Here is a 15222-nt window from a genome sequence, read left to right as displayed (position 1 = left end):
TGTTTGTGCATCTACTTCATTGGGTGGTTATCTAAAGTGACATTATTTAGATGTTTGGAGATACGGAACACATATCACCACTTGATTTTGCAGGTCAACAGTGTTGAATGCACCCATGCACAATACTATCTAGAAATTACCATTGCAAGGAAGAAGAAAGCTTGCAAGAAAAGAATAGTCCACCCTATGTGTGGTGTAGTGGTTAAGAGAGGTAGTCTCGTAATCTGGGGAACCGGGTTCACGTCTCCGCTCCTCCACATGCAGCTGCTGCGTGACCTTGGGCTAGTCACACTTCTTTGAAGTCTCTCAGCCCCACTCACCTCACAGAGTGTTTGTTGTGGGGGAGGAAGGGAAAGGAGAATGTTAGCCGCTTTGAGACTCCTTCGGGTAGTGATAAAGTGGGATATCAAATCCAATCTCTTCCTCTTCTTCCTATGTATGGGATGAGTATATTTTATTGTGTCACAATAAAGTCCTGGAACTTGTTTTGAGAGTGCAGCTGCAAAGCTTTAAAACGAGAAAGGACAATGATTAAAATAAAAATTGGGAAACACCCCCCCACACACACACACCTTGAGATGGTACTAATGACGGATCAGGTATGGAACACATCACCTGGCTATGGCTAAACATCTTCCTCCAGCATCAAACACAAACAGCTAAACTAGCCCTACAACATTTCTCTGTATCCATGCTTTTGGGCAGTGGTATAGCATGGGTCGCAAGTGTCCAGGGCCACAGGGAATAGGAATGAGAGAGAGAGAGAGAGAGAGAGAGAGAGAAATGGACAGAGTATGCATGCATATTCAACTGCCTAACGGCACCCACTTCACCCAAGAAATCACAGCTACAGAAATGAAAAGAATTGTTCCATTTTCTGGAAAGGCCACTTCCTGGTTTGCATAGAGAAGCCATTTTCAACAGAGCCCAGCAAAAGAAGCACACGGCTGTATTGAGGCAGTACCGGGTGTTGGACTTTTGTGCCCCTCACAATTTTGCGCTCAAGGCTACTGCTCCTGTGCCCACTCCCCATTCTACGCCACTGCTTGTGAGCTTCCCATAGACACCTGGTTAGCCACAGGGAGAACAGGATACCTGACTAGATGGCCCACCAGCCTGATCCAACAGAGCCATTTTTATGTTCACATGTGCTATAGGCATTCGGGGGAGGGAGAGCTATTTGTTGAGATAAAACACAAGTTTCATATGCTCTATGTCCCAATAACACGGCTGTGTTCCATGTGTTTACATGAGCCTCTGAGATGAAAAGCACTCAGTAGGGATTGGCCCCCTCCCCTGAATTCACAGAGACCTATTTTGGGATAACTTGTTTGCAGCTGTCCTGACAGAGCATACATTTTGTATTTTTGAACATTCTGTAGGCATCAAAGGTGTCCATGAAGTCCAACATCAGGCACTACCCACCTCATTCCGTCTCACTGTTGAACGTCCTGTGACAAAAGTTGTCCAAGCGAATAATCTGTACTCAGTATTATCCTTGCTGTGTGTTCATCATTGCTTTCCACTGTGTGCCATTAAAAACTCTGTGTGAAGTCCCACGAAGACAGTTTCTGCACAATTCTCTACCATAACCAAACACACACACACACACACACACACACACACACACACACTGCATTTATTTGTGTCTAGGCATTACCCCCCCCCCCAGAAGAAACCAAGAAGGAAGATAGCAAGTATTTTATTTAATTTTTGATCAGATTCAGCAAATAACCTGGTTTGCCACAGTGGTTGAATTCTCAGTAAAACAACCATGCAAGCCTTTTGGGTTATCCCTCTTTTTGTTTTACGGACACTGTTGACTTCTCCAGGTATGTTTTTATATGTGTGTGTGTGTGTGTGTGTGTGTGTGTGTATTCACCTTATTAATTATCAGGGCAAGGCATCTCTCTAGAATGCTTGCATAGCAAGTCAGCTGAAGCCAGAGACCCAACAGAAAACATTGGTTTTCTAGACAACCTGCCAACCAACCACTCCTTTTGCCATTTATCACAATTATTTCAGAGATGCTAAGAAAAATCATTTGTTGTTGATTCTGACATGAATTGACCTGAACTGTACCTCCTGAACTAATGTTATCCTTTAGATTTTGCATTTCTCTGAACATTGCAATGCAGTTCTTAGCTAAAAAAAAAGAGAGTACCAGAAAATATAAATGCACATTTTTACCTTAGGCATCAACCATATTGCATTCTGTGTTTTGTGTGTGTAAGATATATTTTCAACAACCATTGAAAACTTTCCTTTTTCTATAACTCTCTTAAGTGGATATTTTTATCCCAGTCTACATTTGTAATTATTATTATTATTATTATTATTATTATTATTATTATTATTATTTATTTATTTATTTATTTATACCCCGCCCATCTGGCTGGGCTTCCCCAGCCACTCTGGGCAGCTTCCAAAAGAATATCAAAATACTGTGATACATCAAACATTAAAAGCTTCCCTACTGGATTTAGGATTTTTGTATGTGCTTTTAATCTTAAATCACCTGGAGATGATTTAAGGGAAACAATTTATAAAGGAGATGGTATAATAGTGGTGAGGAGGAGGATTGGTAGTAATTCTAGCACATATTCCACCCTTTGCAATCTCATCCAGAGGGTGCATTTGGTGTGAAGATTTTGTCTATTTCGGAATGTGGGTCCAGGGGAAAGGGAAGGTGTTAAAACCTTCTGTTGTGGTATGCTAAAATTGCTCTTTCCCATTCACTGCTGCTGCACCACAACCAGCCCACTGGCCAACCACCTTCCTAGGCTGTTGAGACTGAGAAGCAGAATACATAAATTGATTTGTATTGAAATGTGTATTATGCACATTCCTCTTCCGTTCCTAATCTAACCTTCTGTCAGCCAAGTGCATGTTTATACACTGGTGGGGATTCTACAGTAAGAGGCGGCCTTTTCCAACACTGAATCTATATGGAAAAGACCAGGTATTAAATGATGGTGTCGGTGACGATAACGTTGATTGGTAAAATGATGCAGAAAGCTTCCAGCTGATAAAACTGCTGTCTGCTGTGCCGTTTTTCAAGCTCTATCTGGCATCAAATGAGGAACCAGGTCATGTGTTGTATATGGATTATGATGCTAAGAAGAGTTGGAAACTTTTGAGAAATACTGAAATCTCAGCTCTCATATTCCTTCCTTCCTTCCTTCCTTCCTTCCTTCCTTCCTTCCTTCCTTCCTTCCTTCTTTAGGGCTTTCTGCTCTAAGGGACCTTGATGAGCTCTCATGTTTATATGTTAAGAATACTGACTGTCAAAAACACTGTCCATCGTATGCGCTGAACCTTGGATCATGTTCTGAAGGGAAGAAGTGTTGTAAAAGGTAAGCAGAATTTGCCACAATGATCCTTGCAGGGCCATCAAGCATGTTCATGTTCCGAGGAGTTGTGGTTGATGGCTCTGCATTTGAGAGTGCTGTGAGTTCATGCAGAGCTCCTGTATTCTGTGAAGGGAAATGCTTGTCCTTTCAAATACAACATATGTGGAAGTAAAGTAGGTAAGTCTAGCCAGTCAGCTGTGCTGGATGCATAAATTCACATGTAAAGTACCAAAAAGGGGTGGCACATCTGGTTTTGCTGCTTAAGGCGAAACAGGAAGTGTTGCTTTGCCCTGCCACTGCTGCTGCCACTACCGCCACATGCCCTGCCACATCCACCACTGACAAAGAAATGACAGCATAACCATCACTGGAATGGGGTGAAATTTAGCCTATAATGGATGTGATCTTGCCCAAAATTGGTGCCAATGTCAGCCACACTTCTCCACTACTGATGCCGGAGGTGAGGCAGGCTGGGCACCCACTGGCATGTGACCTGGAGGTGGGGAGGGTGTTCTGATGCCTGAAGCAGCAGCTTCACCCTGCCTAATGGCTGGGCCATCTTTGAGCACCAACATGCAAAGTTTATAACAATATTCAGTGCTTTTTTCTAAAAAAAAAATGTTTAGGGGTACTCTCATTTTCCTACTCATATTGAAATACTGCCCCTCAATGAGGCCAAACTTACAAAATGTTTAGGGGTATGCGTACCCCTGCGTCCCCCCCCCAGAAGAAAAGCACTGACAATATTATCATTTACAGTAGGTGATCTGAAATGTGGCTACATGACGAAATTCAGCTTTCTTAGCTTTGTGTTGGATTTCTTAACTTTTTGTTGACTTTGTGCTTTCAACCACCCCCAAACTACACATTATTGGAAAGTCTGCATTATAATGCATGCATTGGGGAAAATAACATATGAAAATGTTTTGCAAAAATTGGAATATTGGGCAAAATTAATTAAATATATGTGCCTATTAGGAGAAACGTTAATTCCCCCTAAGCTCAAAAGCGTTAGTGAATTTTGTTGACTACTTTGGTTTTTTTAAAAAAAGTATCCCAAACTTGCAGAAACATGACAAAGTGAACATAAGATTAGAAGGATAAGAAACTTTCCTTTAGGTATGGACTGTGATCGTAAAGTTATAGATTTTCAATATGCTCTGATCTCATATTCAATTATTCAGTCATTCTGAAATATACTCAGAGTCGCAAAGTGATTTCATGCTCTTTATTCAGCTCATAGTGGTGAGGAGGAATGAATGAATGTCCCCTCAAAGTATCTGCTTTATATACATTATTTACACAATGGGCTGCACATGATTGGCTAATTCTGGAATTCTACTGTAAGCCAATCAGGTTGTGGATTCACTTATATCTGGAGCATGATTGGGTGGTTCCTGCCAACCAATCATATTGCTGCATTGTTCTAGGACCAATCAGACTGCTGCATTCTGAATCCTATTGTTCTAGGACCAATCAGACTGCTGCAATTTGGATCCTATTGTTCTAGGACCAATCAGACTGCTGCAGTTTGGATCCTATTCAACTCAGTACATAACACATTCTATATATTATAGGCGTGCACCAGCCACAAAGTTCATCTTGTATCTGCAGAACTGGGAAACAATCTGACTGATACGTTTTAGGTTAACTTGTTTTCTCTTACTTTTATTGATAATCTTAATGCAAAGCTTTTTTTCCTAAACTGCTTCGAGGTTATTACAATTAAGTAATATATATCATATATTTTGTCATATATCAGCAGTTGAGCTGAACAGAAGACAGCTAGGCAGTTAGCAAGGCTAGCATTTCCTGACTTGAGCCTGTTTTGATCACGATTTTTCCTTTCTTTGTTTTAGCTTGATAAATCACATGTTTTCATGTAAGTCAAATGGGGGCCATTGCCTGGTGTGGCATTGTCTTGATAATTACAAGAAAATTGGGGTGTGTGGCAGAGGAAGTCCATGCTGCTTAAGGTAGGCAAAATTCCCTTAAGCCAACCTTAAATGTGGTTGCCATTATTTGCCCCAAACACAGAGACAGAAAGGAGGGCAAGACACAGCCATATATGGGTCAATGAGCACGTTGACAACCTGGAAGAGGGAAATAACTGGCTGCCTTTTCCTCTCTCTGCTTGATAGGCTACTTGCTCTGACTGGGCTCACGGAATTGCTTGCTCTGACTGAGCTCAGGGAATTGCCAGGCGCAACAGGACCAGCCCCCAGGGATCATAAGAAAAGATTCTGACAACATTATGGAAGTAAAAATTGGGCCACAACTTGATTAGACTTCCGAATGTAGGAAGACCTTGGCTTAGGCCTTGGGCGTGTATCCCTCCCAGCTTCTCCAAGTGGGGGAACTGGGGAACATCAGGGTAAATGGGACATGGGGGTGCTCCATGAGACGTAAATGTAGCAGGCAGCCAAGCCCATAGCCCTGCACGCAGGGTAGTTCACTGACAACCTTTCAGTGTATGGCCAGTGACACCCATTATATAACCCCTTTAAGAGAGGACCCTAGTGTGAGTGAAGGAAGGATAACACTTAACAAATGTTTCCTTATGTATTATCCTAAACATCCCCACAAAATGCTTCAACAGAATTCTCTGAATGTTTGATGTAAGGCACAAATGCTGAATATACAACAGCTGCTACCCCATGTCCCTTCATCTTGTTTCTTTTTAAAGAAAAGACTCCTCATCTTTGAGCAAGTAGGAGAAGATGAACAGTTCTGAGAAAGGGTATCTGAAGAAGTGTTCATGCACATGAAAGCTTATACCAAGAACAAACTTAGTTGGTCTCTAAGGTGCTACTGGACATTATATATATGAGTCCCTCAGTCTGATGGCAAGTGATATGTGTCAGGAGGTCGCCCTACACTCGAGTAGGACCCTGGTAGAGACACATGCCCGACTTGCATGTTCCCTCCCTCCTGGTCGATTGTTCAGGAGCTTCAAAAGCTTTCTTCAGCCTGAACATCACAGCGACCGATGCCAGCAGACATCAGCACACTTAGGGAGCCTCAGAGTTTGCGCAGCTTGCGTAACAGACCTGAGCAACTCAGCATTTTTGCTAATCTACTTTATTTACGTATAAACACACACGGAGCACTGCAACATGGCTCCCTCTCTCTCTAGCATCAGACAGCAAAGAGAATAAACAAAAGACAATAATCCCACTTCACGGAACACAGTAACACAAACACCTTGTCTCTGTCACTTCCCATTCTGTGGAGTCAAAACATACACCGTCATGTGAAAGACAACAACCCCATGACTGAAATCATGGAGCAGGAATTCTAACAATATAATCACGATCTTCTTACCAGGCTGGAATCCTGGGCAAGAGACGACAGCCATTTCGCCACTCCCCATTCTACGCCACTGCTTGTGAGCTTCCCATAGACACCTGGTTAGCCACAGGGAGAACAGGATACCTGACTAGATGGCCCACCAGCCTGATCCAACAGAGCCATTTTTATGTTCACATGTGCTATAGGCATTCGGGGGAGGGAGAGCTATTTGTTGAGATAAAACACAAGTTTCATATGCTCTATGTCCCAATAACACGGCTGTGTTCCATGTGTTTACATGAGCCTCTGAGATGAAAAGCACTCAGTAGGGATTGGCCCCCTCCCCTGAATTCACAGAGACCTACTGTATTTTGGGATAACTTGTTTGCAGCTGTCCTGACAGAGCATACATTTTGTATTTTTGAACATTCTGTAGGCATCAAAGGTGTCCATGAAGTCCAACATCAGGCACTACCCACCTCATTCCGTCTCACTGTTGAACGTCCTGTGACAAAAGTTGCCCAAACGAATAATCTGTACTCAGTATTATCCTTGCTGTGTGTTCATCATTGCTTTCCACTGTGTGCCATTAAAAACTCTGTGTGAAGTCCCACGAAGACAGTTTCTGCACAATTCTCTACCATAACCAAACACACACACACACACACACACACACACACACACACACACACTGCATTTATTCTAATCACGATCTTCTTACCAGGCTGGAATCCTGGGCAAGAGACGACAGCCATTTCGCCATTCTCTCCTGGAGGAGAAACTTGCTGATCATTTGCCACAGGGCAGGACTTTGTATGGAGCCCTTGGTTGCAAACATGAGTTCACCAGATGTCTCTGTAGACATCTTGTTGCCTCCCTCTGCCTTTAGGGTTCTTTTTCTAACTTATGGTGGGGGCAAGCATGCAATTTCCTCAGCACCTTTAGCTTTTGATTACTTTTTTTGTTATTTGAGCTCCAAAAGCAGTATTGCATCAATGAGAAAAATTCTAAAGGTAGGCATCAACAGTGCTATGAATTTGTTGTTAAATTACACATTGTTGCATGAGCGATTCAGTGACTCACTTCTTTCTTTCTTTTGCAGGCAGTACTAAGTTTGGGGTTCGTCTTCTGCTTAATATACAATCTCTTTATCAAAGGGGAACATCAATAGAAATACATACCCTGAATCTCCCATTATATAGAGCTTGGTGCTGCTGACCACAGAAATAAATACACCGTGATTTGAAACTGCATTGTAAAAATGTGTGTGAATTGGGGTTTTTTTGGGGGGGTGGAGAATACTTATTTAAAGTCCACTCACTGAGTTGATTAGTTATGTCTCAGCAGTGCCTCTGCACTATCCATTGGCTCCCTTCTGTGCCTGTAAAAGTTATGAAGTAGGCAAGGGTGAATACAAGATGGAGCATCAAAGGTGTTCCCAAAATTGGAAAGGTTTTCTTTCTCTGGCAGGGCTGCCAGCAGATCACTTCATAGTCCAGTAGCTCACTGAACTGAAAGTAAAACCACTTTCCTTATAGACAATATGCACATTTAACAGAATGCACACACAGGAATTTTTAGCGGTACATCATCTCCTTTATTTGACACATTATGCACTGGTTTTCCAAAGATGTGTAACAAATCCTGCAATCAACAATGTAGGATCTCAGTCCCATGGTAAAATATTCTGAAGGCTAAAGAGTAGTGGATCATCATGTACATGAGAACATAATAGTTGATGAGGTGCCAACTTCAGTTTCCGTAGTTCCTATAGGAAGATAGCAGATTTTTATTTTCAGGGGCATCCCTCACACAGCATTTGCAAGAAACAGAAAGCAAAGTCTACCGGAGAATATTCAAGGACAAAAATAGTACTTCTGCATGAAAGAACTTACAGATATCACCATAATACAAGCTGGTGAATGTCATTATCTCCTTCAGCCTCCTCTCTTCCCCAAAACAATAACCCAGGAAGTGAAGAAGAGGCTGGGAAGGCAGTATGGATGCCTCTCAAACTTTTCCTTGAACCATCTTTTGGCTGTAATGTGCACTGATTAATTTTCATGGGTCTGGGGGATTTCCTCATCGTTCCAGAGCTGAGCCTTGAGAAAACTCATTCTTACCTGCAGGCAGTAAAAGACCTTGACATATCAAATTTCAGTGGCACTCTGTGTGATGCCAAAAAGTGGGAACCCCCCGCAACTCTCACCTTCTATTGGATGCATTAGTGGTAGTGTATGCTGTGGCACCCCATGACCTCTGTGCCCAGCGTGACCACACCAGTTGCATTACCTGAGAGCCTCCTCTGCAGCCGAATTGAACCCCAACTAAGCAAAATCCCTCTTCAGATTTTCTGTCAGCACTCTGCCCCAATTAAACATGTATTTGCATTTTCAAATCGCCATTTTTCAGTGTCTGTGTATGATAAAGCACTCCCCCCAAAAAGTTACTCTTCTGCTTCACATTGTTGTACAGTGGTATCTCGGGTCACAGATGCTTCAGGTTACAGACGCTTCAGGTTACAGACTCTGCTAACCCAGAAATAGTACCTGGGGTTAAGAACTTTGCTTCAGGATGAGAACAGAAATCACACGGCGGTGACAGCGGGAGGCCCCATTAGCTAAAGTGGTACCTCAGGTTAAGAACAGTTCAGGTTAAGAACGGACCTCCAGAATGAATTAAGTTCTTAACCCGAGGTACCACTGTACTCAGGTTTCAGAGCCATTCTCTAGTTTTCACCAACGAACAGGTACCAGCTCCTTATGAAGAAAACAAACTGTGTACAGTCATACCTTGGGTTGAATGTGCTTCAGGTTGAGCGTTTTCAAGTTGCGCTCCGCGGCAACCCGGAAGTAAAGGAGTGTGTTACTTCCGTCTTTTGGCACTCGCGCATGCGCAGACACTCAAAATTACATCACGCTCATGCGCAGAAGCGGCAAAATGTGACCTGCACATGCGCAGACATGCAGTCGCATCTTACATTCTATTCAGGATGCAAACGGGGCTCCGGAACAGATCCCGTTCACATCCAGAGGTACCACTGTATTCCAGAAGCAAAACTACTGGGGCCTGTGATGTTCCAGTGTACTGTATATGTAAATTTGAAAATTTGAAAATGCAAACACATGTTTAATTGGGGCAGAGTGGATTTAAAAAACAAACAAACAAACTGGGAAACTTTACCCTGAACAGCAGAAGATCCATGTGTCACACTTTCCAATTTCCATGGGTCCAATACTGCATGGGCCTTCCTGGCACCAACCTTCAGCGGCTTCGCACGCTTCACGAGTTTCTATAAAACCGGTTTGACCTGCAAACAGAAAGAGAAAAGGCATTGTAAGCCACTCATTCATTTTTAATATCTTCGGAAGTGAGAGCTGGACCATGAAGAAAGCTGATCACCGAAGAATCAATGCTTTTGAATTATGGTGCTGGAGGAGACTCTTAAGAGTCCCATGGACTGCAAGAAGATCAAACCTCTCCATTCTGAAGGAAATCAGCCCTGAGTGCTCACTGGAAGGACAGATCCTGAAGCTGAGGCTCCAATACTTTGGCCACCTCATGAGAAGAGAAGACTCCCTGGAAAAGACCCTGATGTTGGGAAAGATGGAGGGCACAAGGAGAAGGGGAGGACAGAGGACGAGATGGTTGGACAGTGTTCTCGAAGCTACAAACATGAGTTTGACCAAACTGCGGGAGGCAGTGGAAGACAGGAGTGCCCGGTGTGCTCTGGTCCATGGGGTCACGAAGAGTCGGACACAACTAAACAACTAAACAACAACAATATTCATTTCTAGGAAAAACACCCCCTCCCATGCAAGACCTTTGTAAAAGAGAAGACTCAAGGTACACACAAATTCACCTTTGCACACACAAAATAACTTCCATATATGAATTAAGCTGCAAACACAATCTCCAACTCCTCAGAAGATTCCGTCTCTGAAATTTTTTACATGTCACTTGGGATGACAGACAAATTTAACACCAGTGTACTGGAAGAAGCAAATATCACTAGTGTCGAAGCAATGATTCTTCAACATCAACTTTGTTGGACTGGTCATGTGGTTCAGATGCCTGATTATCGTCTTCCAAAGCAACTACTCTATTCCCAGCTTAAGAATGGTAAGTGTAGTTCTGGTGGACAACAAAAGAGGTTTAAAGACACTCTCAGGGCAAATCTAAAAAAAAAAAAAAAAAAGTAATATAAACACTGACAACTGGGAATCACTGGCCTGTGAGCACTCTAATTGGAGACTGGCTTCTACCAAAGGCATTGTGGACTTTAATGAAGCACAAACTCAGGACGAAAGGAGAAACAAGCTAAGAGGAAGGCATGTTTGGCAAACTCTCACTGTGATCAATTCCCACCTGGAAACCTATGTCGCCACAGTAGAAGGATGTGTGGATCCAGAATAGGCCTCCACAGTCACTTATGGACAGAATTTACAACCATATTTTAAAACATACAGAAGTTAAAATACTAAAACACCTCTACTTTCTAAGCATCCAGGTAGATTTGTCCAAACAAGAATGTTTTCAGCAGGGTCCAAATAAAGTGAAGGTTTCTCCTTGAACCACTATAATACAGTCTCCCATATTCCCGTTCCTCAGACCTGGTCCAGGAAGGTTCCATGGTCGTTTGTATCAAATGCCAATGAGAGATCAAGAAGGAAGAGCATGGTGTCTCTCCCCTTTCCCCTCCCCCTCTCCCTCTTCCATACACATACACACAAAAAGCAGCAGCAGCAACAATAACGACAACCAACATCCAATTTCATTCTGCAGACAACAAACAGCCCACTCTCTATGCAAAAGGATAATAATAATAATAATAATAATAATAATAATAATAATAATAATTTTTATTTATACCCCGCCCTCCCCAGCCAAGACCGGGCTCAAGGCGGCTAACACCAGGTATAAAAACAATTGATTAAAATACAACTTAAAAACAAGATTAAAATACAACATTAAAATGCAGCCTCATTTCAGTAGAAACTCAAATCAAAAACTTTTGGGGGATGAAAACTTCAAAACTTCACCAAGGCCAACTATCCAGACTGGTCCTATATGGGCCAGAGAAAAGCCAGGGAAGTCCCCAAATAGGAGTTCCAACACAGAAGGAGAAAGGAAAAAGGAAAAAGGAAAGAGGGGATGGGGATCAAGTTGATTCCAAGCCAAAGGCCAGGCAGAACAATTCTGTATCACTGTACTGGCTTTGCGGATAACTGGACAAAACTCTCACATCCAAAATAGCAATATTAAAAGACCAATAGGGGAGGTGGCGTTTCAACCTGGCCACCCTAAAGCAAAATAACTTCCAAGGGAAGCTGTTACATGAAACAGCCAAATTGCAACACATCATGGTATGCATACCTTGGCATCCTATGCCCTTTAAAAATGTGGTGGTTTTTTGGGGGGGGGGGCATGGAGGTTATTGGGATGTTGTTTTTATTTTGATTAAGTATTTTGTGGTTTTATATTTTGATTTTATTCTGTGAACTTCCCTGAGACCTCTGGGTATAGGGCAGTAAATAAATTCAATAAATAATAAAAATAAAAATACCTTTGGAAACAAGGAACATCCCAGAAAGGACAGCAATGTAGTAGTAGATTTTCATGGTTGGGATCTCAAAGAGGACAGGGAGAGGTTTTATGCTACTAAGGTTTTATGTTATTGCAACGGCTGAATCTTTTACTATTTATAAGCCTCTGTGATAATGATAATAATAATTTTATTGTTTATAACCCACCCATCTTGCACTGATGCTCCTAATGTGCTGTGGCAGAAATTCTTGGCACTTTGCATCAAAGGAGAGCTATTTTTGCATCACAGCACAAGAACACAAGGTGAACCAGAGAGAGGACACCAAGTACAGTGCAGTACCTGAACACTATCCAATGTGTAGCTTTTGTGGTCTGTCACTAAAACAAACAGAATGAACTGAAGAGGACAACCGAGTTAGTACAATGAGCACTTTTAGTGTTCTTTGGGAGAGTCAATAAGGATACGGGGAGATGTGCTCCACTGCGTACTTTGACCATAGCTGTCAACGTTTCCCTTTTTTAAAGGGAAATTCCCTTATTCCGAATAGGATTCCTCGCAAGAAAAGGGAAAAGTTGACAGCTATGACTTTGACTTTCAATATCATGCATGCTCCTCGCACCTCACCCGTCCCCAAAAGAAAACGTGGGTAATTGATTTTCAGAAGGAGAGGGTTAAGGAGGCCACCACATCAGGGCCTGACGGCCAATGGGAAGATGTTCAAAGCATGGTATTATCAGCCTTCTGCTTCCCCTCAAGCTCCCCCATCTTGCTATGCCTTCCCTCCCTCCAATTTGCATTGTGGGGTTTTGCTATTCATTTTTGTTTAGGGACGTTTTTAATATTGGACAAATCATTGTATTTTAATATTCTGCTGGAAGCCGTCCAGAGTAGCTGGGGAAACCCAGCCAGGTGGGCGGGGTATAAATAATAAATTATTAGAATACTATTACTATTACCTGTTAGGAAGGGCTGAATAAGAATATTTGAAAAGCAATTCCTTGACAGGCCACAGGTTCCCTTCTCTTTTTTTGCCAACTTCAAACTGTTGGGATGAATTAGATTAGCATTTGGGAGTGGCGTGATTTGTTTGCTCTTTTGGTGCTGAGTTAGGCGAAGATGTTGTGTTGTGGTGGTGGCGGCGGCTGGTGGATTACAACAACTTAAAGTTCAAAATGCAAAACAGCTTCAACAGAGTACAATCACAGGGGTAGGCTAGGCTCTGAAAACACACATCTCAGGTGTCAAAGGCTGGGGTAAAGAGGTGCAACTTCTGAGAAGTTTTATAGCAAAGAGGCCACCTCTATGTGGAGAGAATTCCACATCTTAGCAGCTGTTGCAAAGAAGGCCCTCTCCTGCCCTCCCCCGCAACTTGTTCAGGTTGCAGTACTCAAAACCCATCCAGTACAGATGGGACAGACAGTGCAATGGATGCCTCCAATTGGTGAGCTTGGAGAGAAAGATTAGATATGCTGAGACATTATTGAGCTAAGGGCACCTTGTAGGGATCTGCTAGTGGAACTTGTATGATGGGAGGGGGGCGGTTTAAGCCTCAAGTATGTATTTTCACAGCATCTTAAAAAGCAGAGACATCAGCTTGCCCACAAAGGTCCGTATAGTTGGGAGGGGTGGCTAACACCCCAGAGGACAGGATCACACTTCAAAACGACCTTGACAGATTAGAGAACTGGGCCAAAACAAACAAGATGAATTTTAACAGGGAGAAATGTAAAGTATTGCACTTGGGCAAAAAAAATGAGAGGCACAAATACAAGATGGGTGACACCTGGCTTGAGAGCAGTACATGTGAAAAGGATCTAGGAGTCTTGGTTGACCACACACTTGACATGAGCCAACAGTGTGACGCGGCAGCTAAAAAAGCCAATGCAATTCTGGGCTGCATCAATAGGAGTATTGCATCTAGATCAAGGGAAGTAATAGTGCCACTGTATTCTGCTCTGGTCAGACCTCACCTGGAGTACTGTGTCCAGTTCTGGGCACCACAGTTCAAGAAGGACACTGACAAACTGGAACGTGTCCAGAGGAGGGCAACCAAAATGGTCAAAGGCCTGGAAACGATGCCTTATGAAGAACGGCTAAGGGAGCTGGGCATGTTTAGCCTGGAGAAGAGGAGGTTAAGGGGTGATATGATAGCCATGTTCAAATATATAAAAGGATGTCACATAGAGGAGGGAGAAAGGTTGTTTTCTGCTGCTCCAGAGAAGCGGACACGGAGCAATGGTTCCAAACTACAAGAAAAAAGATTCCACCTAAACATTAGGAAGAACTTCCTGACAGTAAGAGCTGTTCGACAGTGGAATTTGCTGCCAAGGAGTGTGGTGGAGTCTCCTTCTTTGGAGGTCTTTAAGCAGAGGCTTGACAACCATATGACAGGAGTGCTCTGATGGTGTTTCCTGCTTGGCAGGGGGTTGGACTCGATGGCCCTTGTGGTCTCTTCCAACTCTATGATTCTATGATTCTAGTTAAAGGTATGGTTTTCCCAGTAGTGATGTATGGAAGTGAGAGCTGGACCATAAAGAAGGCTGATCGTCGAATAATTGATGCTTTTGAATTATGGTGCTGGAGGAGACTCTTGAGAGTCCCATGGACTGCAAGAAGATCAAACCGATCCATTCTGAAGGAAATCAGCCCTGAGTGCTCACTGGAAGGACAGATCCTGAAGCTGAGGCTCCAATACTTTGGCCGTCTCATGAGAAGAGAAGACTCCCTGGAAAAGACTCTGATGTTGGGAAAGATGGAGGGCACAAGGAGAAGGGGACGTCAGAGGACGAGATAGTTGGACAGTGTTCTCGAAGCTACCAGCATGAGTTTGACCAAACTGCGGGAGGCAGTGGAAGACAGGAGTGCCTGGCGTGTTCTGGTCCATGGGGTCACGAAGAGTTGGACACGACTAAACGACTAAATAACAACAATGTATTTTCAGTGAATGCTGGACAGCAGAGCCTGGGTGCACATTCCCAAGGAGGAGTAACTTCTTCCCTATCCTTCGCTGGAGAAACCCACTTTGTTGCT

At 43.0% G+C, this 15222-nt stretch overlaps 1 protein-coding gene and 1 long non-coding RNA gene across 2 annotated transcripts; one reads left to right on the top strand and one right to left on the bottom strand.

Moving 5' to 3' along the window:
* Nucleotides 1–1665: 1665 nt before the first annotated feature.
* On the top strand, nt 1666–7847 carry LOC309338670 (uncharacterized protein). The gene is made up of 4 exons (XM_081855989.1): nt 1666–1832; nt 3227–3356; nt 5213–5329; nt 7747–7847. The coding sequence occupies exons 1-4, from the start codon at nt 1775–1777 to the stop codon at nt 7754–7756; spliced, it is 315 nt and encodes a 104-aa protein (XP_081712115.1). The 5' UTR covers nt 1666–1774; the 3' UTR covers nt 7757–7847.
* A 371-nt stretch (nt 7848–8218) lies between these two features.
* LOC309338033 lies at nt 8219–12343 on the bottom strand. The gene is made up of 3 exons (XR_014154596.1): nt 12211–12343; nt 9828–9954; nt 8219–8412 (listed from the first exon to the last, which is right to left on the bottom strand). It is a non-coding gene; the product is annotated as an uncharacterized lncRNA (long non-coding RNA).
* Between the last annotated feature and the right edge of the window lie 2879 nt (nt 12344–15222).

Source organism: Podarcis erhardii (assembly GCF_964252035.2).
Source record: "Podarcis erhardii genome assembly, chromosome: 3".
Lineage (NCBI taxonomy): Eukaryota > Metazoa > Chordata > Lepidosauria > Squamata > Lacertidae > Podarcis > Podarcis erhardii.
This window is presented reverse-complemented; position numbering and strand designations above follow the sequence as displayed.